Source organism: Leptinotarsa decemlineata, unplaced genomic scaffold (assembly GCF_025532065.1).
Source record: "Leptinotarsa decemlineata unplaced genomic scaffold, Ldec_3_MD MMD2_tig00001719_RagTag_RagTag, whole genome shotgun sequence".
NCBI classification, from domain to species: domain Eukaryota; kingdom Metazoa; phylum Arthropoda; class Insecta; order Coleoptera; family Chrysomelidae; genus Leptinotarsa; species Leptinotarsa decemlineata.
Genome location: NW_027412569.1, coordinates 2,943,570 through 2,969,870, shown reverse-complemented (window position 1 = coordinate 2,969,870; position 26,301 = coordinate 2,943,570). Strand labels below are relative to the sequence as shown.

The 26,301-nt window shown below is 34.5% G+C and overlaps 1 protein-coding gene across 1 annotated transcript in view; it reads right to left on the bottom strand.

Annotated features, from left to right (window-relative positions):
- Window positions 1-26,301, bottom strand: part of Nmdar2 (glutamate ionotropic receptor NMDA type subunit 2) — a 521,025-nt gene that overhangs the window by 41,289 nt on the left and 453,435 nt on the right. The window contains 4 exon segments of the mRNA XM_074176310.1: window positions 6,496-6,517; window positions 6,519-6,871; window positions 7,242-7,663; window positions 10,468-10,684. Coding sequence (XP_074032411.1) covers window positions 6,496-6,517; window positions 6,519-6,871; window positions 7,242-7,663; window positions 10,468-10,684 — 1,014 coding nt within the window.

Below are 26,301 nucleotides of genomic sequence, written 5' to 3'. Positions count from 1 at the left end.
TGAATTACAGAAAGGGCTTGTGAAAATTTAAAGCGCAAAGTATAGGATTTTGAAAAAAAAAATTGGTTTGGTTCAATTCAAGAAAATCATAGGTTTCGAAAAAGTAAATGGTTATGTTCCTTCCTCAGTTGAGGTGAATGTTATGCATGGATCATCAAGTCTTTGCCTGGAATATAGTCAAAATCTTCGATAATGAATCAGAAAATGAAAAATGTAGACAATTCTAGAAGAATGAGCTTTTGACACACAGAAAAACGTGAATATTTGTTATCGTCACTTATCCAACAGAAAATCTACCTCTCACACACCAGAACTACTTCACTCTTCTTCATGCGTATTCCACCAACCAGAAAAATTTTCCGTTATTTTATATGTGAATTTGAACTATAGGTTTTTAGATAAAATCGATTAAAATTTTGTCTTTTTCGGATACGTAATGTTCGTATTTGAAACTTCATATTTGAAGAAGAAAAGTGGAGAAAAAAACTAGAAACTAGATGAAGAGTTATGAAATATATGGTTTGCTGATAACATTTTTTCACAAACATTTTCAAAATTTAAAGGTTTTTATGATGAAGTTTTGTAGAATGTTTCTCGAAAACTTCTGTTTCGAATCTAGGTGACGTTAGAACACTTTTGTACCTAATAGTCATATGAAGCATATTTGTTTTTGTTGAAGGAATTTGTAATATATTCAAATGAATCAGCCTGATAGATGAATATGCTCGCTGCTTAAGTTTTTCAGGTGATTTTCAGATCACAAACTATCATCGATCAATTTTCTTAGATGTTCAGCAACCTTCGTCGTGTTAAATTCGAAGTTCCTTGCCCAAAAATTAAATTCCAAAGAATGAATTATCAGGTAAATTTCACAAATTAATATAGTTCACTATCGATCAGGTCATAGGCATTTACAGATGTTCGCATTTGAAATCTGTTTATGTGCATCATCGGCCCAAAAATGTACATCACTCACAAATTCGAATGAGTAAACACTGAACAGTAGCGGACCCAAAATGGAGCCTTGAGTCATTTCCGATTTGAGACTCAAATATTGAGAAACTTTCTGTCAACATACGAGTATACTCTCTGCCTTACATTCTGTGAGTAACACATTTAAATGTACGTACAGAGGGGATGAAGGTTTGCCAATGGTTTTTATGTCAAAACTTGTTCCCCATATGAGTCAACTTGATTTGTTTTTAAATTTTTGCGAATGAAGAATTCTGAATTCAATGTGACACAATGTGTACTCTTATAATTAATTGCTGCATTCCTTTCTTTGAAAGATTTCCACATTTTCTTATATAAAGATGGTGAAGTAGAAAGTCACAACCATTTTTTTCAATATACTTGTGAATTCCTCCTATCACTCATATATTCAATATTGTTGCAACTTTCAGTCTATTCAGTCTATTTATAAATCGTTCTATGTTCAGGTGAGATTTTCATAGTATTTATTTTTTGTGAATGAAACATTATATCATTACAAAATTCTCTTGGAAACGTCCCAACTTTGAATGAGAAATGAATGAAATATGGAATTTGTAACTGCCTTTTCTCTTCTCTATAACTTCCTCTTGTATAGTGCTGAATTGCAAAAAATACCTCGTTCAATGGGTCAAAACGATAACAGTTCTTGTTTGTTTCCATTGCCATATCACTCCATTATTTTCGCCTCTTCGCTTTCCTCGTCACAACCATTTACAAAATAAATATTTAGTTTTCCGACATTTCGCGAAAAAACCCATTTATCATCATAAACTGGCTAAATAACCAGAACTTTATTCAATTCTCCCGCTACGCAACACAAAATTTACCCGAAAACATGCTCATATGACAAATGTACCGTGACAAGTTTTGTGATGCAGCATACTACATGCTCCGTGCTATTATAGATCCAAAAGTGAAGGGAAAATCAACGCCAAGGAAAATACACTTGGTGCAATGGAACGTTACACATGCGTCATCAATGCCTGGCACGATGAAAAACACTTTTATATCATCTCTTCTTCAACAAATAAAAAACTAAAACAAAATGGTCAACTTTGCGTTTAGTGAAAGAGGGATCTTATTTGAATGGTAGCTTGCACTTGGGCAAAGAGAGAAAGCTATACAACCATGAGTCGGAGTCTTATTTCGCCAGTTGATGACATATCACTATCGATTGAAGGTATAATATTGTTTATTGTGAATTTTCTATGATTTGAAATATTCTGTTCTGAACAAACAGTCATTTTGTCAACTGATCAGTTACATGAGTTCCTCATTACATAAAAAGTAATTTTTTTCCGTAACTACAATATCGATATATAGGAGTTGAAATCTACAGGGTGACTCGAAAGAAGATGTGCCAAAGTTTTGGACATTTCAAGATCTTTCAGATATGTGCTATGCATTCCATTATTGTTTTTGAGTTATGAATTTTTCAATGTTCCTATGAGAATTTTCGTCCTCACTGACCAAAATCCTTTTTGGAATTTCCGATGGTTTTTTGTTACATGATTTTTATGAATTTTTCTTTCATGTATGAAATACTTAGCTCTCTGAAATCAATGTTCTAACGAATTGAAACTTTTCGAAAAATGGTACTTAGTTTACGTAGAAAATGATAATTTTGGCTTCAATAACCCCAAGGAACATAAATTTACTGAGGATATATGGCAGGAAAACACATATTGTGAAACAATAATAATCAAAAATATAATCAATACTTATTAGAACCAGTTGAAATCAAGAAGTGTTTGATATTCATCCTATTAATTATTTCCTATGAAAACTATAGAAAGTAATAATTATCTTACTCGTTATTTCATCAGTTCGGACTTCTATTGTCTGATATAATATAAATTGATTTGAAATTCCTGAAAAAACATTAAAAAGATTAACCGAAAATAACAATTTTATTCGAACAAAAAAACTGAAATTACAAAGAAATAACATAAAACCAAACAACAACCAAAAAATAAGAATTGAAATATTATTAAAAGCTGGAAATTAAAAATTATTATTAACGAAAAATGAAAAATAAAAATTAAGATTTCAAACCAAGTTATGTCACGACGTTTCGATTGTTAATATCCACAATCGTCTTCGGGTGATACGAAGAATCGAAACGTCGTGACATAACTTGGTTTGAAATCTTTCAATTTTTATTTTTATTTTTCATTTTTGTTAATAATGATTTTTAATTTTCAGCTTTTACTATTATTTCAACTTTTATTTTTTGGTTGTTATTTGGTTTTATGTCATCTCTTTGTAATTTCAGTTTTTTTTGTTAAAATAAAATTGTTATTTTCGGTTAATTCTTTAAATATTTTTTCAGGAATTTCAAATCAATTTATATTATATTAGACAATAAAAATCCGAACTGTTGAAATACACTACGAAACATTGTCAACCACCTCCAAACATCTTACTCGTAAGTTCAAGAGTCAACTTCTGTAAAATTATTATCAGGAATCCTTTAGGAAAGCATCTCAGGGCTACTTTTATTCACACTATATACTTCAATGTTAATGCTATGGAATATTATATCTATCATCTTCATATGAACGGTCCTCTATCTATCTATCTGAAGATCTGAAGATATATGTAGAACATCAGGAATGTAAGAAAGAACTGGAACCCTTTGGGAAGAACAAATCCAAAATAAGCTTATTTGCGAATCACCAGAACGTTATCACTTTTCTCTTAGCGTTCCACCAACCAAGTTAACATCTTCAGTAAATGAAGTGAACTGTTTATGGCATTTCCTGAAGAGAAAGTGAACTAATTACTTACTCTCCTGAATATATCAACGTGATTGGTGAAACGCGCGTCAAAAAAATGTGATGCAGTTCTTATGATTGGGAAAATGCTTGTTTCGAGCTTATCAATGATGATCTTAGTTCATTGAATTGTCGCAAGTCAGTACTCGCTTTGTCTATCACGACAGGATTTTTTGCTGTTTCACCCGACCCTTATTCATCCAAATGATGAAAAAACTTATTTAAAGACTCAATAAAATATTTATTTGAAAAAATTAGAAAAATCCCCTAGGAATGGATTACCATTGAATAGTTGAGGGAAAAAAATAAAAAGAATCACCAAAAACTTACATTGTACTGCTACCCAGCAGGATCGACGAAAAGCAGATGCATTTTAAGAAATGCTCTGGAACCGGTTGTGAGAAGTGATCAATGAATACTAAATGATTTTTTTCAACTTTCTGTTTGTGATATTGACTTCCCTTAATATTTATAACGATTCCTATGCTGAGGTTTGCTCCGGTCACCGTATGGGGGAAAATGCTCAATGCGCATTCGTCCAAGTTTGCGTATCTGGAGATTGTTTTATATTTCTATATCTTGTTATCGTATCAATTCTGATGTCTATGAACTTGAAATATTGAAAGATGGAATTATGAATACTGAGTGTTTCTGTTTTGAAATATTGAAGTTGAGGTTGAAACATTTTTTTATTGATGTATTTGCTTGAAATGTTTTGAAATATTTCATGAAGATTTTCCATATTTGATTCCAATTCCAACTGATTATGCCTAAGCGAATTTAATAATCAGCGATGCAAAAATACTCATCGAATCATCACATACACCTTTAGGATTGGCGATCGTTGCAGAGAACATGTTACTGACATAATATAATGAAAAATGTTTTTTCTTCTTCAGAATCAAATCCACTCTCAAAGTCAGTATTCATCAGTTGATATTAGAGAAAATGTCGTGGGACTCTTAGTAATATTGCATTTTCAATCAAAGGGCTCAAAATATGTGTCATGTATTATACCTCATATTGTGTTTTAAGGAACAACATTTCTGCAGAAGTTGTATTTCGTAGTAAACAGTAAACAACGAATTGTTACTTTTTTCCTCCAAAGATTACGCTGGTCGTGCCCTGTCCCCGAAGCTCCGACACAGTATAGAGGGCGCGCCAGCATTATCAACCAATAAACACTTTCCACACCGTGGGGTAAGTGATCATTGGGTCCGACAAGCATATACCCTAAGCAGACGCAATGAGCCAAGAATGACAGCCTTTCGCATTCGTCTGGCCAAATTTTCTGCCATCGTACAGCAAGCCGCCATGATCTTGAAAGTCGAGAGCAGAAAGGGCATAATTTCACCAAGGACTCCTATAGTCAGGAAAATAATCCCAAGAGAGTGAGGAATGAATAACCATAATGCAAAAATATTTTGTCGTTTCATTTTGCAACGCTCTCATAAGTTTCAAAGTCGCTTTTGTAGCGGTGCACCAAATAGAAATCAAATATCGAAGTTCTGAAAAAATAAAAAAATTATTATTTTTTGATATCTTGATTATAGGAATGATCAAAACTGAAACTGAAATTTCATTGACTGGTGGTATATATTTTGTCTTGATCAATGTCTATTAGATGATTTGAAAACTCCACGGAGTATTCAAAATAGCGTGAATGATAATTCAGAGAAAACAAAAATTGGTGTTGACCAACATAATGCAACTTCTCATCTGAGTTATCGACAAACTGTAAATTTTGAATTTTAGTTTCAGTAAAAGATGAAATAATGAATACAAATTCAATTTGTTTATTTCATATAAAATTTCTTCAGTTTTTCCTCAATCTTTATTGTATCCCGGTTCAAAAAACTGGGGTTTTTTTTCATGGATAAATAAGGAATCACAATAATACTTCATTGATCGTGATATATCATTATCTTGAGAGATTTCAAAAATAAGATCCCCTTTCCTATATAACATTAGACAACTTTTTTCGTGAAATTTTCTAACTTCATCGCTAAATACTGTCAGTTCTTTTCAGATGAAACTATGCAGTTTTTCCATCACCTCTGTTAAAAACTAATATATATATATAGTCAAGTATTTTCATTATTTATGTTTGTTTATGGTTCATTTCTCATGGTTTTTTTTCACAACTCCAATTACCACTATTTTTATGTTATTCTGATCAAGGACATTTTTTTAATTTTTCAACTCTTAGTTGAAAATATAACCGCTCTGCCGTGGACTTATCATTATTAATAGAACTTCTTACAGTTTACTGTGCTGGAGAGATACTCATTTCATGCATGACAAAATAAATCATAAGGATCGTGTAAAAAATACCTATAAAGACTGCTTTTTGAGGTAAAATCTAAAAAATATCCAGCCAATCCGGACACCTGAACTTCCTCTCATAGAAAAGTTGTAATACATAACAGATTCTGACAGATCTTGAAGCACCATATCAAAAAAAATGGGCAGCGTTTGAATCACCATGTAAAGTATAATGTATTGAGTAAATAAATAAATATTTTTGGACGCTTCCTATGGAATTATATCAAAATTATAACACCGATTTACTTTTCTAGTGAATTTCAAACAAAAAAATCATTAAAAGGTCAGATTGTTTCCTACGTTGTTTCCTTTTCATTACTTCACCGACTCATTTCGACCGTGAAACTTGAAGACGCATGTGTAAAGATACATTGACCGTACTGTACGAAATGAAGAAAACTCACCGTTTACAAGGAGGAGGGTTTGATACCGTGCACCTCCATCTCTTTCTCGAGCTGTTTTATTCTCAGCTGTGCCACATCCAACTCTCGCTTGACTTTCCAGAGGTGAGTGTCGCAAATCGGGTCCTTACATCGATGATTCTTGAGTATATCCTGCGCTTCGTACACTGCCCCGCGGAAGGTGAGGCTCTTTCCCATTGAGAGGCTTATCAGAGCGCAACATCCTCCTCTGTCGGTTTTCGCGAGGTGTTTCCGCACGTATTTGAAGTAGAGGTATTCCAGGAAGAGCAGGAGAGCAGCCAGTAGGATTCCTGACATCAAAAGCAGGAAGGCGGACAAGAACTGCTCCAGAGCGAGGGGATCTGAACTTTTGACCTATGAGAGAAAGCGATGTGGGATGAATTTCAAGAAATGGTTGCTGTGTTTAATTATGAAGCGACAAAGAAGCTTACGCATACTGAAGCAATTTATATCTCAACGTGTCATTACATTTCCAGCATAGAGATGTAATGAGGTGGATGTATGGTAACGCTGCAGTGAACAGCATTCTCCGTACGGGATGATGATATATCAGAAAACTTGAGAAGTTTATAGACTAACACACAGATGGAACCACTAGTATTGAATCCGTATGATTGTTAGTTGAATATACTCCCCAAAAGACACGAGTACAAATTTCACAGAAGTCGGTCTATAGAAATTGAGTCTTGGGATGAAATGTAGATTACACTATAATGATACCAACCTCCTGTTTTCCAGGCTTGCACACCCCGGTCATCCAGTATCGGCGAAGCCTCTCCAAGTCACCGTTTTCCCGAAAGTCTAGCAGCCTCTTGTTGAACATCTTAAGGTATTTTGAATTCCTTGGGAAGGCCATACCATACCCCGTCATAGCATACCAGGATCCTACCGTGAGGAGTCTACAGTCTTCGTCCTGTGACGTCAGGTAGTCTAAAACGGTCCCATCATAGATGAAGGCGTCCATGTCCCCGCTGAGGACGTCAGCTACTCCTTGCAGAACTGTGGATCTATTGTACGGACGCATGTACGAGTGCATTTCTTTAAAGTATTTGGCTAGTGTTGAGTCCGTATGCGACCAGGGTATTGTACCGAATTTGATGGTTGGTTTGTGCGAAGTCGGACGACATAAACGATGATCGTCGACACCTGAAATATTCATGAGTAAATCACTAAATGATCAGTATTTGATCGCAGAGAGAACGCAGATGTTTCGACTCCAATGAGGATGTCATCCTCAAGGGGGCCATCGATGTTTCGGAATGAGATACTTGTCTTATCACTTCTTCATCACCAATCTGAATAACACTACAAGATGGAGCACTAGATTCTTTCATGAAATTACGACCTTATGTAATGAATGAGGTAAAGCTACTCATATCATCGATGACAGTACGTAACGACATTCATTCGCTTATTTGATTGGATCTCAGCCATAGGAGTCTTGTTCAAATTGGCGAGATATATTTTTAGGAGAGATCCATTTTTGGGGAAGAAAGGTTTTGGATTTATATTTCTCCATCTTCATGATTTTTTATGAAGGTGGGGAAGTAGTAATGCCAAAACCTTTCTTACACGAAATCGTAATGCGTATTGTTGACTTTACTTTCATTGTAACGAAACAATTGTTCTTGCGAGTAGAAACCTTCAATATCATAACCTCAATCATGACAACTGTCTCAATCGAAAAAATCAAATGTCGTCAATTTGTTTATTCTGCATTTTTTCCTACTTTCCCAATTGTTTCAAGAGTTTCTTATAGAGACAAATCTATCAAATCAAAAGTCATGAGAATTGGTCAAGACTTTCTTGAGTTTTTGATATAATTTTTATTCTTCACAAATGATGGTCATTCATTAATTACGTCACATATTAAGGGGATGGGAGGAGATCGACGAACTGTGACATTATGTGACAAGGGTGTGGGAGGAGTCCTTAATTTCTTGACGTCACATTCCAATTTCAATTGTGATCTGAGTGTTGAAACACGAACATTACACGGTAATTGAGGACACCTAACGATTTAAAAAAAATGTTTGCGTGTACTTACGTATTTCGATGCGTAGATTACGATCCAAAAGGAAAAAGCGGCGCTCTCCCTTATTTACAAAGTTACGGCCCTGAAAAGGGCAACTTTTCAGCCATCTTTTTCACAAAATAAACTATTTAAAAACACAAGCATTTATTCACTAGGTCATCTTAACACTTTTCACTTCAATAATCAACATTTTTCCAATAAAAATGTTAAAAAAATGTACGGAGCTGCTTTTTGGTTACATATCTCTGTATTTTACGTTTTTAAGGTTGATTGCATGGTTGGTACGACTGATACAGTCCATATCCCTGAAGTAATTCAAATGTTCTTCACCTTAATTTTTCAGATCGTAAATTGGTTTTTGGTGGTGTATTACGAATTTGAAATAGTAGGCGGCGGCAAATACTAACCGCTTTTTTCTGAAATGTCACTAGTAAGTAACCTAAAAATAGAAGAATGTCACCAGGAGAAGCATTCGTTTTTAAATTAAGGTTTTTATAAGAAAAATTTTCATTATTGAAATGAAAAGTTTCAAAGAAGGAGGAATAAGGTGTAAAGGTGACCTAGGGAATAGATGCTTGTGTTTTTAAATAGTTTATTTTGTGCAAAAGAAGGCTGAAAAATTGCCCTTTTCAGAACTTTGAAGGGCCGTAACTTTGTAAATGAGGGAGAGCGCCGCTTTTTTCTTTCGTATTCATAATCTACGCATCAAAAGACGTAAGTACACGCAAAAATTTTTTCAAAATCGCCGGGTGTCCTCAAAACGAAAATTTACCCTTTACACAACTGAAACAGCTGATTTAGAGTTACAAAAACGGGCCAACATATACTACACTAAACATTCAAGAGGCTAGGGAATTGTAAGATGATGCGACTTGGTACGCAAATCTCTCCGATACTCATCCCATCCTTCTCTGCATCGATTATGTCACACGTGTTTCTCTTCCACTCCCACTGAAATATCTCTGAAATACTTACCAACGACGCGCGACCTTGAAGTGAGCCAGAACGGTCTTGTTCATCTACTTACCTGAATCACAATATTTATTACCAATAGTAAAATACGAGGCTCTCTCATGTTGTGGTGTGCGACGATCAAGCCACTATAGCAATATGGATTTTTACCACCACATGTTTTAATTTATCAGTCGTCAAGCGGGTATTTGACCATAGAAAAAGATGATTCCTAAGGTGAATTATCATGGCTTTGGATCTCCGAGCGGCATTACATTTCAAGCAAGTTCCGTATTATAGGTATTGCCCCAGTGTCGAAGCTTACTTGTTGAGGCGATCATGTAGCATCTGTTTATATTTTGCATCATATAAAACCACTAATCAACATAGGCAATTATCGCGAAGATTCGTCCTGGAAAAATTGCTAGTAGACATGCCAGAAAAATTCTTTGCTCGGATGATGACGATGATGCTGTATGGTTGGATAAAGAAAGGTTGATGCATCAGATGTTCCTGAGGCTAACAGCCCAAATGTGAACGATGTGTCCGCTTCACCAGTTATGAATAATTTAAAGAAGTAGATTCAGAGTCCATGAAGCCAAGATTATCAAGTTTGATATTTAATATTTGACTCGATGTTGATTAAAAAAAAAATTAAATTGAAATGAAACTGCTGTTTCAGTTCAAGGGGGGGTTCTGACAAATATGACCGCTGGGACAAGGACGTGGGGAAACGGGGGGTCAAAAATCATGAAGTTCGTTTGATGTACTTTATGGATGGCCAAAGGCCCGAGAAACGATTATTTCTTTCCTTACTCTGTTCAGACTATCTGACATTTTTTAGGTATTTCTCTGAAGTATAGAAGGTTATGGTAAATATCTGGTAGGTCATAGATTGATCATCACCAAAAGATATTAGTCCTGTATTATCTACACAAAACATCAAACAACAAAAATACATCACCTGAAAATTCGAAAAACTCCTCTCTGGTGATCATGAAGGCGGCGAGATTGGCAGTGTAAATGGCGAGGAAGACGACGGCGAACATCGCCCAAACATTGGTCATAAATCTGGCCGTGAATCCTCGAGGGGAATCGACATGCACGGCCGCTTGGAACAGAACGGCCCAAACCAACCAATACGTCCGGAATAAGCTGAATCTGTGCGACGCCGACGGATTCTGTGGGGACAAACAAGAATACAACTTTTGAGTTATGGCTGAAACTCAAATAACTCCGTTTCATTCCGCGGTCTGGCCGGGATGTCACTGCTAATATTTTTGAAGGAAGATTTTTGGGGTCACTTGTTCTCTACGAATTAGTAGAATGGTAACACCGTTAAGTTTTCGACTTCAAATACAGTATTTTGGCAAAATTCTGGGATTGAATTCGGAATTTCCAGTTCGAAGAATTTCACTAGTTCGGACTTCCATTGTCTACTATATAAAATGATTTGAAATCTCTGAAACAACTAAAGAAGAAGAATTAAAAATGAATAGCTGAAAATAACAATTATATTAAGCAACAATAAACCTGAAATGAAATAAAAGTGAAATAAAATACGAGTAAAAATAGAACAATTGAATAAATAGAAATGAAGAAATGAAAAAAGAAAATAAAAAAAGTGGAGAGATTCCAAGTCACGTTAGTTCACGACGTTTCGATTGTTAGTATCTACAATCGTCTTCGGGTGATGACTGGACTGATTCCTCCAAGAGATGACTATTTATAGGTCGTTCGAGTACTTTTACTTATCCCCGCTTTCCATTTTCCGCTTCACTGGTTCCGTGGGAGATGACCGTTTGACGGGAGTTGGCCATTTTTCGCTTGATGATGGGTTTCCATATGTTGCGTATTTCTACGCTGGCTTGACTGAATACGTTGTTGGACAACATGTATGCGGCTTCCTTGAATTTTCCCCTAAACCAGTATTCCTCTCTGTGCAAGATCTCGGCTTGGGACCACTCGATGTTGTGTTGATGGGTCCAAACATGGTTAGCTATTACTGATTTGCTGGTTTCCCCTCGCTGTGTGTGTTTCTTGTGCTCAGCAATGCGAACATTCAATGGCCTCTTAGTTTCACCAATATAGGATTTTCCGCACTCACAGGGTATCCGGTAAATGCAATTCTTGGAATCGCAGTCCGCGTTTGGTGGCCTGGTTTTCGTGAGGCTGCTACGGATAGTATCACCGGATCTGAAGCAGGTTCTGATGTTGTACTTGGAACCAATTCTTCTTATCCTCTCCGATAATCCTCTGATATAGAGAAGTTCAAGTACTGTTGTGACGGCTTCTCTTCCTTGCGAGGCTCCTGCAGTCTTTTTTTATTAGATCGTGCTTTCGGGCTCTGTAATACGAAGCAAGGTCTCGAGAAGAAACTAGACATCATCAAAAATGATCTTCAACGGAATGGCTACTCCAAAGCGATGGTAGAAAAGACTTTGGATAAAAGACAGCAGGAGCCGCGCAAGAAAGAGAAACCGTCACAACCAGTGCTTGAACTTCTCTATATCAGACGATTATCGGAGAGGATAAGAAGAATTGGTGATACTATTCGTAGCAGCCTCACGAAAACCAGGCCACAAAACGCGGACTGCGATTCCAAGAATTGCATTTACCGAATGCCCTGTGAGTGCGGAAAATCCTATATTGGTGAAACTAAGAGGCCATTGAATGTTCGCATTGCGGAACACAAGAAACACACACAGCGAGGGGAAACCAGCAAATCAGGAATAGCAGACCATGTTGAGACCCATCAACACAACATCGAGTGGTCCCAAGCTGAGATCTTGCACAGAGAGGAACATTGGTTTAGGAGAAAATTCAAGGAAGCCGCATACATGTTGTCCAACAACGTATTCAGCCAAGCCAGCGTAGAAATACGCAACATATGGAAACCCATCATCCCGCCAAACGGTCATCTCCCATGGAACCAGTGAAGCGGAAAATGGAAAGCGGGGATAAGTGAAAGTACTCGAACGACCTATAAATAGTCATTTCTCGGAGGAATCAGTCCAGTCATCACCCTAAGACGATTGTAGATACTAACAATCGAAACGTCGTGAACTAACGTGACTTGGAATCTCTACACTTTTTTTTTATTTTCTTTTTTCATTTCTTCATTTTTATTTATTCAATTGTTCTATTTTTACTTGTATTTTATTTCACTATTATACCATTTCAGGTTTATTTCGCTTAATATAATTGTCATTTTCAGCTATTCATTTTTAATTCTTCTTTTTCAGTTGTTTCAGGGATTTCAAATCATTCTATTTAGTAGACAATGGAAGTTCGAACTAGTGAAATTCATCATGAAACATTGTCAATCACCTTCAAACACCAGTTCGAAGTCAAAATTTTCCGTTTGAGTAATCGGAGTTTGAATTCGAAATTATTTTTGAGACGGATAAGAATACGATTGGGTTGGATTGGGTTGTGTGAAATACCGTTTAAATTTCAAATTTGAATTTAAATTGCCAGTTCAAAGTCAAAATTTTGAGTTTGAATTCAGAATTCACCGTTTGATAGGTCGAAATTTCGAGTTTGAACTTCAAATAAATTGAGATCGATATGAATACGATGAGGTTGAGTTGGCCGATCAAATTGGATCGAGTTATGGAAAATGACATTCAAATTTCGAGTTAAAATCAGAATTCAGTGTCCAAAGTCGAAATTATAAGTTCAAAAAGTGAGAATTTTGAGTTTGAAATAATTTGAGATCGATATAAAAACTATAAGATTAGGTTAGGCAATTAGGCAAGGTTATAAAAAATGACAGTTTAATTTCGAGTATAAATCGAAACTCCGTGTTCAAACAATAAATTCTGAGTTCATGAAGTCGAAATCCAGAGTTTGAAATCAAAATTCTGAGGTAAGGAATCGAAATTTTGACTTAGTACTTGAAAGGATTTGAGATAGATATAAATACGATCAGTTTAGATTAGGCGATCAGGTTGGGGTGGGTTACGAAGAAAAACATTGGAATTTCGAGTCAAAATCGAAAATCTGCGTTCAAACTCGATATTCTGAGTTAGAATTCGAAATTCTAAGTTTGAAAAGTCAAAATTCCGAGTTTGAACTTCAGATAGTTTGAGATCGATATGAATACGCTAAGGTTAGATAAGGCGATCAGGATGAATCGAGTCATGAAAAATTGCATCCACATTTGGAGTTGGAATAATAATTCCCAGTTCAAATTCGAAATCCTCAGTTCAAGAAGTGAGAATTCCGAATTTGAACTCGAAATAATTTGAGATCGGTTTGAAAAGGCGATCAAGCGAGTTTATTAAAAATAACATTCAGATTTAGAATTTAAATCGAAATTTCTAATACAAACTCGAAATTCTGTGTTTGAAAAGTCGGAATCCCTAGTTTGAATTCAAAAGAATTTGAGATCGATATGATTACGTTCAGGTTAGGTTGGGTGATACGGTTGATTTCGGAATACGATCAGGTTAGGTTAGGTTGGGTTGGTTTATGAAAAATAATATATGAATTCTGAGTTTGAATCGATATTTCCAGTTCTAAGTAGATAGATAAATATAGATAAATATACTTTATTGTCCAAGAATAAATTCTCATTGACAAAGTGTGATGAATATATAAATATATGTGTATATATATATACATATAAAAATATAAATAAATAAAACAGCAAATTAAAAAGTATGTAAAATATATTTGTCAAAACAAAACAAACCTTGCATTTTCATTATAAATGCAATTGTATCACAATTCAATTTACACATACACATATTGATGTGGAATAAAACAAGACTATATGTATAATAGTAATAATGATAATGATAAAAACGTGATCGTTAATACATAATATTGTTTAGCTTATCTTGGCAGAACACTGAGAATATTTACAATTTGTCATCATAATATTCCTGCAGGCTATAATAAGCTTTCATGAGCAGTATATTTTTGACCGACTCCCTGAAACGTCTCTGCTCTACTATATCCCTAACTACCTGTGGTAAATGTTTGAACATTTTTTTCCCTTCGTACATGTTAGAGTGTTTTGTTAGAGTCAATCTGGGTATTGGCAGATGTAAATTATTACTACTGTTCTGTCTTGTGTTGTGGATTCTATGTGTATCTGGAGAATCAGTGTTATATCTTTTATGATCAAAAACTTGAAATTTCGAGTTTGAAAATAGTTTGAGATCGATATGAATACGATGAGGTTAGGTTAGGCGATCAGGTTGAATCGGGTTTTGGAAAGTAACATTCAAATTTCAAGTTAAAATCAAAATTCAGTGCTTAAAATCGAAATTCCAAAATCAAATTTAAAATTCTGAGTTGAAAAATCGAAATTCTGAGTTGGAACTCGCGAGAATTTGAGATCGATATGAATACAATCAGGTTAGGTTGGGCAATCAGGTTGGGTTGGTTTATGAACTCCCAAAACTTTGAGATCGATATGAATACGATCAGGATCGGTTAGACAATCAGTTCGACAATAACACGATAAGGTTAGGTTTGGTGCTATATTCGAGTCGGGTTATGAAGAATAACATACAATCTTTAAGTTTGAATCAAAATTTTCAGTTCGAAAGAAAACTTTTGTGAACAAAAACTAGAAATTCCGACTCTGAAAATAGTTAGAGATCGATATGGATACGATGAGGTTAGGTTAGGCGGTCAGGTTGGATTGAGTTATGGAAAATAACATTCGATTTTCGAGTTAGAATCGAAACTCCTAGTTGAAAGTGGAAATGATAATTTCAAAAAGTGGGAATTCAGAGTTTGAACTCGAAATAATTTGAAATCGATATGAAAACTATTAGGTTAGGTCATCAGTTGAGGTTACCCTCTAGTGAATAATTTTGAGAATGATTGCAATTTTTCATCATAAGATTGGGTTGATCGAAACCGTAACTAGTATTTTCGTGTTCGTTACGTTCTTGATTCATTCCGGATGCACACATTGATGACGGATATATGAAGATCCATCAATTGGTGTCATAGGAAAAGATTAGAAAATATGTGTTTTTTGTTGATTAACAGTGCAAACACAATAAAAACATCTGTGAAATTGTCTAGAATTCCCTTTCCATTTTACAACTTGTTGAGATTTTCATCTATTTGTTAGTATGCAGAACGTCACGATAAACATTAGTTACCACATTTTTGAGTTTTTCATGCACCATAACAAAAATAAACGCTTACATGTCATATTGGAACATCTCATACTCTTCATAGAATGAGCTTCTAACCAACGAAAAGCGCGTTGAATCTCACTACTTTATGTTTTCTTTCATTCAGCACATTTTCACTTGTTATCAGATTATGTGAATGGAGTATTTCAACAAATCTAACCTAACCTATTTCATACGTTCAAAATGAGCTGAATCTACTAGATGCCGACGTATCCTGTGGGGACAAACTAGAATACAACTTTTGACTAATGGCCAAACTTTGCTAACTTCCTTTCATGGGGTGGTCTGGGAGAAATGTCGCTGTTAATCTTTCTAATAGAAGGTTTCTAAAGTAGAGTGTTTTTTCATTATTTTTAAGTTATTGAATGTGAATAGGCACGTGGCATGGCTCTTCGGAAAGTCTGAAAAATCTGATTTTTCCAGTAAAAGATATTCAGCAATAGACTGAAGAGGACTTGCACTCAACAGTAGACAGTAAGGCGAGGTATCTTGCGAGATGACGACCGTGATTGCTTTTGTTTGTAGACTGAAAGTTGAACTGAAAAGTTCATAACCTAACAAAGAAATTCAAAAAAAATATTCACTTGACTATTTCGTTCAATATATTGCCTTTGGGGGCAATACAATAATAATAGAGGTCTTACAAATTTTCAATACTACTTTAAACGCTTTTTATTAGCTTCACCTGTATGTAAGTTTGTTTGTTTGTAACCCCCAAGCTCGGCATCTGTATTTGATAGAATTATTGACATTATTGCTTGATCTATTCGCGGGCAGATGGCGCTGTATGTAAACTCCTTTATATGATTCGAACTCACTTTAATTGTATTTCTTCATTCAACAAAAGTATTTTTTCCTCTCTGGAATCGGAAAATATCAATGGGCAATTTTCTAAACAATATACGGCTGATTGATCCCCAAGTTCAGATAAAATGAATATAGTTCAATAAGACTAAAAAACATGCTTTTATACCATACGAAACTGAAAAATTAAAAATAAATATAGTTTAAAAAACTGAAAAACATGCTTTCAAAAAACATCAAACAAAAAAGTTAATAATATGTTTTTTTCAAATGAGCTCAAAACAATAACGAACGAAAAATACTTGTATTATTGTGAAAAAAGCGTGGACGCTTTGTGCCATATTTTTTGTATATCAAGCGCCCGTCTCTTTCTCACAATAATACTAGTATTTTTCGTTCGTTATTGTTTGAAGCTTATTTAAAAAAAATATCTATAGTATGATTTGCCTTTAGCCTCAAAATAGGCCTCAGTTTTGTGGATTACCTCTTTATTGGCTCTAAATTTCTTTCCAGCAAGCATTTTCCTGAGGTCTGAGAACAGGACAAAGTCGCTGAGGCCATATCTGGAGAATATGGTGGATGCGAAAACAACTCGAGGTTCAGTTCATGCAAATGAAGCCATTTTTTTGTGATGTCTTCCTTTCTGCCACTTAGAAAAGTGTTCTCAGAAAGTTTATTGCATATGAACGCAGTTCTTCAAATGGAAGAGTTCTTTAACAGTGAAGTTCGATGTGTACTGAGTTGAACCTCAAAACGATGAGCAGCCACAGTCCGTCGTGTATTTCTGATATGTAACGCTCTTGGTGAAATCAAATGTGGCAAATCACTTGAACATTTCCCGTGAAAGTATCTATAGAGAGACGAATCCCCAACCTTTTTTGGATGTTTCAAACAATCAAGGTTGCAAGTGATGTTCGTGTCTCCAATCAGGAGGATGATTTTTTCTGGATGGAATCCAGCAGCTTCAGGGTATGCTCAGTGGCCAAGCTCCATGCATGAGAACAATATTCGAAAACAGGTCTGATCTGAGATTTATAAAGCATCAAAAGTTGCTGAGCTGTGTACAGTTTTCTGGTTCGGAGCAGTGTTTCAAGCTTTCGAGAAGCAGCCTTTGCAATTCCAGAGACATGATTGTGCCAAGACATATAGATGTCCATTGTAACGCCCAACAGACTCATCCAAGCAGAAAGCGGAATTGTTTGTCCCGACATTATCACATTTGGTTCGGAGACATTTATCTTTCTGAAAAAAATCAATGCCTCGGTTTTTGTGGCATTGAATTGAATCAGGTTAGTTCCACCCCAATTCGAAATCACCTACAGATGATCATCAAGATATGCAACCTGCTGCTGTCGATGGAGATGTGCATTCGCAGCTGATGTCCTAGAATCCAAATGGAATGCGAGACGAGCAGCAAAGCAATATATTGGATCACTCATTTTTTCAAATGAGTTTTTGATATATAATGAAAATAGGGTTAAAGACAATATAGATCTCCGGGGAAGTCAGCGATGATGGTAAAAGTATCCCAGAGTTATCCATCGACGGCCACTTGCAGGGAAGGTTTCTTCAGGAAGCTGGATAGCCATACACACAAATGATACGACAAGCCATAGCTCTTAGTAATATGAAGCGCAACAGCTTTTGACTGTCTATGTTTCTCGATGGGGTTATTCCAAATATGGGTGACATACGGTTGGAGGTCACCTGTTGATGTTTGTTTCCGGAAGTTATATGATTGATGATCACTCAAGATGTTGAAGCTTTCCAAATACTTGAGGATATGGTAGTTTACAGCTTTCTCCATGACTCTTACCTTTTTTGGGAATAGATTGAACACGAGCAAATTTCCAACAAGAAGGAAAAACTTCTTCTTTGTAAGATACGTTGGAGAATGTCTGCAAAATACTGGTGCGAGTTAATTTGCGCACTTTTCAAGTACTATGACGGGTACTTTATTAGGCCCAAACGCTTCGTTGATATTGAAGTATTTCAAAATTCGCCTGACTAAACGTTATCTAAAAATTATTTTCTTCATTGTGGATTTTAGAATGGGGATAGTGGGTGGCTAGTAGATTTGATTTTTCTATAGCTGATGTTGCAATTGACCCATCCGCTTGTGTTAGTTATGGAATGGGGAATGTTCCTCCTAACGAAAATCAAGAAGTTTTCATAAAAGAGCTATAAAACAACGCATTTTAAACCTTTTTCTTTAAAAAATTATTCAAATACTTCAAAAAGAGGAATGAAATAATGCATTCAACATTTAGAGGGATTCGTTTCTATTTCACCATTTGGCAACATCGGTTATAGCTAATAAACAATGAATCTGTTACCTGTATGAGACAAACAAAGATGACATATTTCAGAGGCGTGCTGTTCTGTTTACTTATGTACCGAGTTCAGAGACATATTACATTTTGTGCACCTAACCTATCTTCCTCTATATAAATAAATAACAAAACAACTGTTGTTTATGTGGAGATGGTATTGAACTATAATTCATATTTTGCTTCAATTGTTGATTTATAAAGATAATTTTTCTTTTTTAAAGTAGAATATCTAGGTACGTATAAATTATTTCAACTTGGTATAGGCGCTGTTGCCAATATGTGAATTAGAAACAAATCCCTTTAAAAATCAAAACCCAACATTTGAAACATCAATTTGAATACTTTTCGAAGTGAATTTGAAAACCTCATGAATTAAACTCAACTTTATTTTGGTCAAACTTACATTTGCTGTAATAACCCAATTTGAGGAACATTCCCCATTGTGGATTTTGTGAAATTTCAACTAACAGCTTCAGCTACCTACCAGCAGGATCTAGATCCTTTTGGTCCAACAGGTTCGTGTGATATCTTTAGAGCCCATCTCAATCAACTTCTGTTTGCGGTCATCCAAAATCTTTTTTTTTAAGTTTTCGTCGGTAACCGTCTGCGAAAATTACGATCAAGGTGTTATGCGATTCGTATAGTCACGTAGAACGTTTAAGGAAAAGTACGAAAGGGCGCTGAAAAAATCACAAAAATTGAAAACAAATTACTAAAAAAAAATTAAGGTGTTTTTTCTTAATATCCCGAAAAATATTCAAAATTTTCGAACTTTCCTGAAACGGGTAGTCTTGCTTTCGTGCGCGGTGACACAGCAACAAAAATAATATTTGAAAATATTGAATATGAATATTGAGGAATGAAAAAAATCAAGTTGATTTAGAATACATCAATGAACAATAATCCGCGGTCGAAAAATGTTTATCCTATTTTTCCATAAATTATGCATTTGTTAATTATTAATTTTTTATAAACTGAAAGTCAACATAAAAACTCTGATAATTAACAAACTAAGATACTCTGCATATAAACTGGAATATCATATTGGTGAATATGACTATGAAGTATTACAATACATAATGAAATTTGGAACAATCATGAAATACAAATCAATTCAGAGAACTAAGATTATTAAATGAAGGAGAGAAGGAAAAAAAAATCACCTCAAAGGAACTGCTTCTTCCCTCCTGTTCATAAAAGAGGACATATGCCTCATCGCTCACAAGTGATTTTGGCGAAATTGGGAACACATGTAAATCGTTATATTCATGCCACGTGCCAGTATATAGGTGTCTGCAATATGCTGTGTAATGCCCGTTGTAAGTAGTCCCACTGTGATTTGAAAGTGCATATAGATTATAACGACAAAGAGCCACATTGTCTGCTGCATAATTGTTCATATCTGAGTCAATGGGAACATTCAATTTGCCTCTGAATCTCTCCGTTGGATATAATATTCTCAATTGAAATACTAAAATACGGAAAAACTCATAGATTGATAGGGACTTTGTACATTTTCTTCTTTGCTGGTACCTCGAACACATTGGTTTTTCATCTCCATCCAGAGTTTTCTCTCTTGTGAAGGAATCCAAGCAATGTGTCAAACTCAATTGGCCAGTTCTTTGTGGTATGGGAAGAGACAAATTCCAGAAAGGATCGAAGGTTACTGATGAGTGTCCACCGTGTGCACTTCATGGTAGATTTTAATTGACCAACGAAATAGTCTACAATTTTAGAGTTGTTCATATTCAAATATCTCAGCCAGGACTCTTGTGCTTTTCTGCTGTGGCATTCTTAACTTGAATAGTCTGGCTCATAGAAGATTGGAATCAGATCTTACACTTATTCATAAAATAATCAATGGTAGCATCAATTCCCCGGAACTTGTCGAACTTATAACTTTAAATGTGAATCCAAGGAGAACAATAAACTCGGAAATCTTCAAAGAACCCTTTTGTCGCACCAACTAGGACTGTAATGAATCTATAGGTAGAATTTTAAGACTTGCAAATAGATACAATGTAGATTTAGAATTATTTTGAAAACATTTAAAAATACTGTGAAAAAATTGTAATTCATTTACTTATTTTTACTTCCTTTTTTATTTTATTCTATATAATTTTTCCTTTAACCTAGCTCAGATTACTGTTAAATACATATGTGTGAACTTGTTGATTATTTTGTAAAAAATATGCATTGCGGAAAAAAATAAATAAATAAAACCCTAGAATTTTTTTCACTTCGTGAAGTTATTACCAATAGGCTAATGAATATTTCACCGTTGCAAAAATAACAAAATTTCGATCTTCCACTTTTTTTATCAACAATATAAAATTGAATTAAAAATTGAAAAAAAATAGATAATTTTGTTTTCCTGAATCTCGATCGTTTCGATGTCTAACGGTTGAAAGCTACCTAAAAATTATTTATTTTTATATTTTACTGTTATTGTTTAAAAATTGTCATGAAAAAATACATTGTTTATGAGTAAATATGAACTTTTATTTCGTAATATACTCTTTGATAAAAATTATTATTTTTAGAGAAAAAACGGTTTCTTAATAAAATTTATTTGTTGTTAAGAAATGCGTTTAGTTATTAACAATCGTGTTTTGCGATCAAATATTGGAATGAAGGAACCATTGTTTTCTTAAAATCATAAATGCTATTGTTCTTTGAAACTTGAAAAAAAATTCTTCCGTTTTTTATTTGTTTTTAAGAAAACGATTTGTATTGAATAAATTTTTTTTTCCATTTTATCAAAAGTGTTTTATGTAATAACTAACTAACCATATTGGATTTTTCTCGAAAAATTGTTTTTTCTATTTTTTATATAGCTTTCAATATTATTATGCCTTGAAACTGTTTCTAAAAATGAAACTTCAACAAAGCTTTGCAAATACGTTTGTGAAGACGAGAGTTCGTTTGATGATATTGTGTTTGATATGAGGATCATTTTAACATACATACAGAACATTGATTCCAAAATAAGTTCATTTATAAACAGGGGTGGATAAAACTTCATTTACTACCGAAACATCACAATTTACTCTCTACACTTTTATTAGCAACACAAATTTGTGTTTGAATAATTGAATATCAGTTTGATAAAAAAAATTAGTCCTTATCATTATTGAAATATTTCGTGGCCAAACTGTGCAATATCAATTGTGTCTGCTTTGATAAATCTTTTTCAAACTGAAAAGATCATCAATTTGAACCACAACCATTGAATGACTTGTTTTAGAATAGTTCAGATGTGATTCAGGTGCTCTACCGACAGTAGCACATATCCTGTGACATCACACTATCTCTCGACAAATGCGCATATTTAAAGTCGCGTATTTCTATAACGGTAAAAACTATAGTTTGATATAATCATCTGGAGCACTATCAAAATATTGGGAAATACGCTTCCATATCGTCAGCAGTTAGACAGGACTAAATTTGTAGTTGAATGAAACTCACAGAAGCAAACCTTTCGTCGGCTACTGCAGCAGAAATCTTCTATAGTGCATGCTAAGACGAAGATGAAATCTGTCAGATGAAGTCTCAGCAACGTTGTTACACATAAAACATTTCCACGGATGTCAAATTCTACAAATAGTCTATAGTTTTACACATAGAAAAAGAACTTTGACTTCATAGAGGCCCCCTGTGTTTTTAGATTTCCAACGCTATAATTCATTCATAAACAGTTATGAAATTCATCCTGTGGATCATTGAAAAGTTCCTCATAGTGGTTTAAAAAAATGAAATCCTCTATTCACGCATTTAGGAAATATTCGTATTCAATTCCATGAATACATCGTTATTATACTGTTGAAGAAAGACATCTATTCAAGTGGACCAGAAAACTTCAACTCATTATCCAAAACTACGGAGTAACATTTATCATACATCTGAGTTAAGTTGCATTTCAGCATTTTCATTTACTATTGAAATGGGGCTTCCGTTGAAAAAAACTCCATTAGTATACAACTACGCAAATTCTTTTCAAGATAAGCAATGAAATCTGTTCTTTCATGAATATTTTTATCCTTTCATTACTTGGAAAACTTGAAATTCATGCAGATACAAGATTTTAAAAGGAGCACTGACAAAACCCATTACACAGATTCGTTATTCAAAATATGGATTTTCATTTGGCGCTGAATAAGGAAAATTTTGAGTTCACATTGAATGAGGATCTGAACAAGTAAAATCTGCAATAAAGTTGATAACATTCAAAAAGTTGGAGTGGGTTTTCATGGCTGAAACATTTTTAGTGATGGTAGTTTGAACTAGACCCCAAATCCTGATGTTTTTTTTTCTACTTTCATTTACTCTAAAAGTAACTCTTCGGTTTTTTCACTTCGTGATTGTTATTTGTAATAGTACCAATACATTTTTTCTCTTCAAACTGCTGGGACATTTTTTCCATACAGGTTGTTTCCTGAAGAAAAAAATCTCCATTGAAAGAATGACCTAACTGATTTCTTACTTTTTCTGCTGATATTTTTTATGTGGGGCACTAAAGATTATTCAATCCTAATCGATCATACCGAACGTTTAGAAACACAAAAAAAATCATGTAATACTGAAACCAAAGAATCAATATATTCGACTACTTATTCAGTTGTATCACTAGAAATTTGGCAATCACAGTCAAAATATGGTCGTGGATGGAAATCGACGATAATATCACATTTTATGTTTATGTTTCATTTTATGTCAGAAGTTGAAGTGCATGCCAACTATGAAAAATTATGCGAGCAAAACCTTTTCTTACTGAAATGGCACCATTACCTTCATGTAGGTTGAGAAGTCAGACCTTCTTCCTAAACAGGTGGAAGGTCTGACAGGAAAAGAAAGGATTATGACGTTTTTCCACATACCTCAGCACCAGACCAGTTCGATTCGAGTTGCTAAACTCCTTGAAAGCCGACTCCGCCATTATGGCAATTTCAAGGTTAGCTGGCAGAAGATGGTGTCCCGAAGAAGTCTGGTATAATGCAACTAATTTTCTTGGCGATGAGGAAACAATTTGGACTGCATTGAAGATACTCAACCAAGATGAAATTCTCAAAGTATTTTTATTTATTTTTTCTGATTGATTCGGCCGTTACTTGATGAAGATCCATAGTAATTTCACAAACTACACCTAAACGATTTGAACTCCACCAACAAAGTTTGTGGAGGTGTAGTTCAGGTGTAGTTTGTGAAAAAATTCTCAAAGTTTTTTCTGCTCACAGTATATCTTTCAGATTTGTCTGTCCTGCTGTACCCCACATAGATGTTAGTTGGGAACAATTTTGAAATGATGTCTTCTGGAGAAGATAAATCAAAGAATAGTTGCTGACCCTAACAAGACGAAGCAAATGGTTTGCTAGGGACCCGAAAGGAGTTTGAATCGAAGATATCTTTTGTCGAGAAGAAAAGAAAGGGGGTGGTGTTGCAATTCTGACGAGAAGTAACATGACAGTGATGTGTTTGAATCTCAAGAATGATTGTGTTGAACAAGACTTTGAAATATGTGGAATTTCATGTAAGTCAGATCAAGGTCAAATGATTGTTCTATGCTGTTACAGAGCACCAACTGAAAATTTTAACAAATTTTTTCGTAAAACTGTATGATGTTCTTACCCGCACGTACAAACCTAACTGTAATATGATAGTTTGTGGTGATTTCAATAATTCAATATATAAGGGTTATAATAATAATTTTAAAAAATTATGTGATATTTTTAACTGTTTTAATATGCTCCCAGAAGAGGGTTGGCCAACAAGAGTTACAACTAGTGCAGTGTCAACAATTGATAATATATTTTCCGATTTCAGAAATGGATCATGCTGTGTAATAGACAACACTATATCTGATCACAGAACGTTGGTATTTGACTGCAGAATGAGAGCATTTGAAGCGGGAAATTCGTGGGAATTGAGAAGATCATTTAATAATGATGTTATCAATTCTTCTGTTGAAGGTCTGCAGAGTGAAGACTGGTCAGACTCAATGAGCACATGTTACATGAATTATGCTTTTTCTAAATTTTCATTGAAATTCTCATACCATTTTGAGATAAATTTCTTAAAACGTAAAAAATACTTGAATAATAATAAAAACAAGGGTTGGGTCAATACCGAAATTGTAAAATCAAGCCACAATTCAAAAGATCTTTTTAAGTTGAAACACATTTTCCCGAGTTAATAACTTTTTACAATAAGGAGAAACTAAAACATTTAAAACTGATCAATTTGACTAAAAAACGATACTACCAGAGTAAAATAGAAAACGCGGACAATATTCATAAAGCAGCGTGGGAAATTGTATCTCATTTAACTAATAAGTCAAATAGTAAGCCAAAAAATATAATAATAAAAGACAATAACCGTATGGTAGAATCACCAAATTTGATTGCCAATATGTTCAATCATTATTTCAGACACATTGCTGTAGATATAATAAATAAGATAGATAAAAACAATGTAGGGTATGAGGAATATTGTATCGCCTACGAACTCATTATACCTTAGTCCCTATACGGAGACTGAACTATATGGCCGTTTACAAAAAAAATTGAAAAATAAATATTCTTCCGGCTTTGATGAGGTCCCAATGTTTGTTTTGAGAAAATGTCTACCACTCTTGATGAGGCCATTGGTCTATTTGGTGAATTTATCCTTTACCACTGGATCATTTCCCGACCCTGTTAAAATGAGAAAAATTATTCCAATCCATAAAAAAATTGTTGCCAATCCTTGGAAAATTACAGACCCGTGACAATCCCATTTTGCTTTTCAAAGATTTTTGTATTCGCCTTCTTCAGTCGAATGATACCGTTCTCTAATAATAATAACGTCTTTGCCAGAAATCAACATGGATTTTTAAATAAGAAATCAACCATAACAGCAATACATTCATCCTATAACGAAATAATCGAATGCCTCGATGCAGAAGAGTGCCCTGTTGGGATATTTTGTGATCTCAGCAGAGCATTCGACTGTGTAGATCATCAAATTCTAAAAGATAAACCGTACAAGTATGGCATACGTGGTCTTCCGCTGTCTTGGTTATCGGATTACCTCTCTCATAGAAAACAGTTTGTAGAAGTTAATAAAATGAGATCTGATATAATTTCTACGGACCTTGGGGTGCCACAAGGATCCATATTAGGCCCAATACTGTATCTGTTTTATATAAATGATTTGGCAAACTCAATAACGGAAGAAACAGTAATAATGCACGCTGATGACACTTCTATTAATCGTCTCGGATAGGTCTGATTCTGAACTGGAAGAGAAATGTGCTGAAGTTTTTCGAAACTTAAATTCATGGTTTGCGGCAAATAAGTTATTCATGAATGTTGATAAAACTGTTCTGATCCGTTTCCATAACAGACAGAAATATTATACACCAATCAGTTTCAAGATTAATCAGAGGGGAGATTCTGTAACGACAGGCACCGAAATTATCAAATTCCTGGGACTTCATATCGAACAATGTTTAGGCTG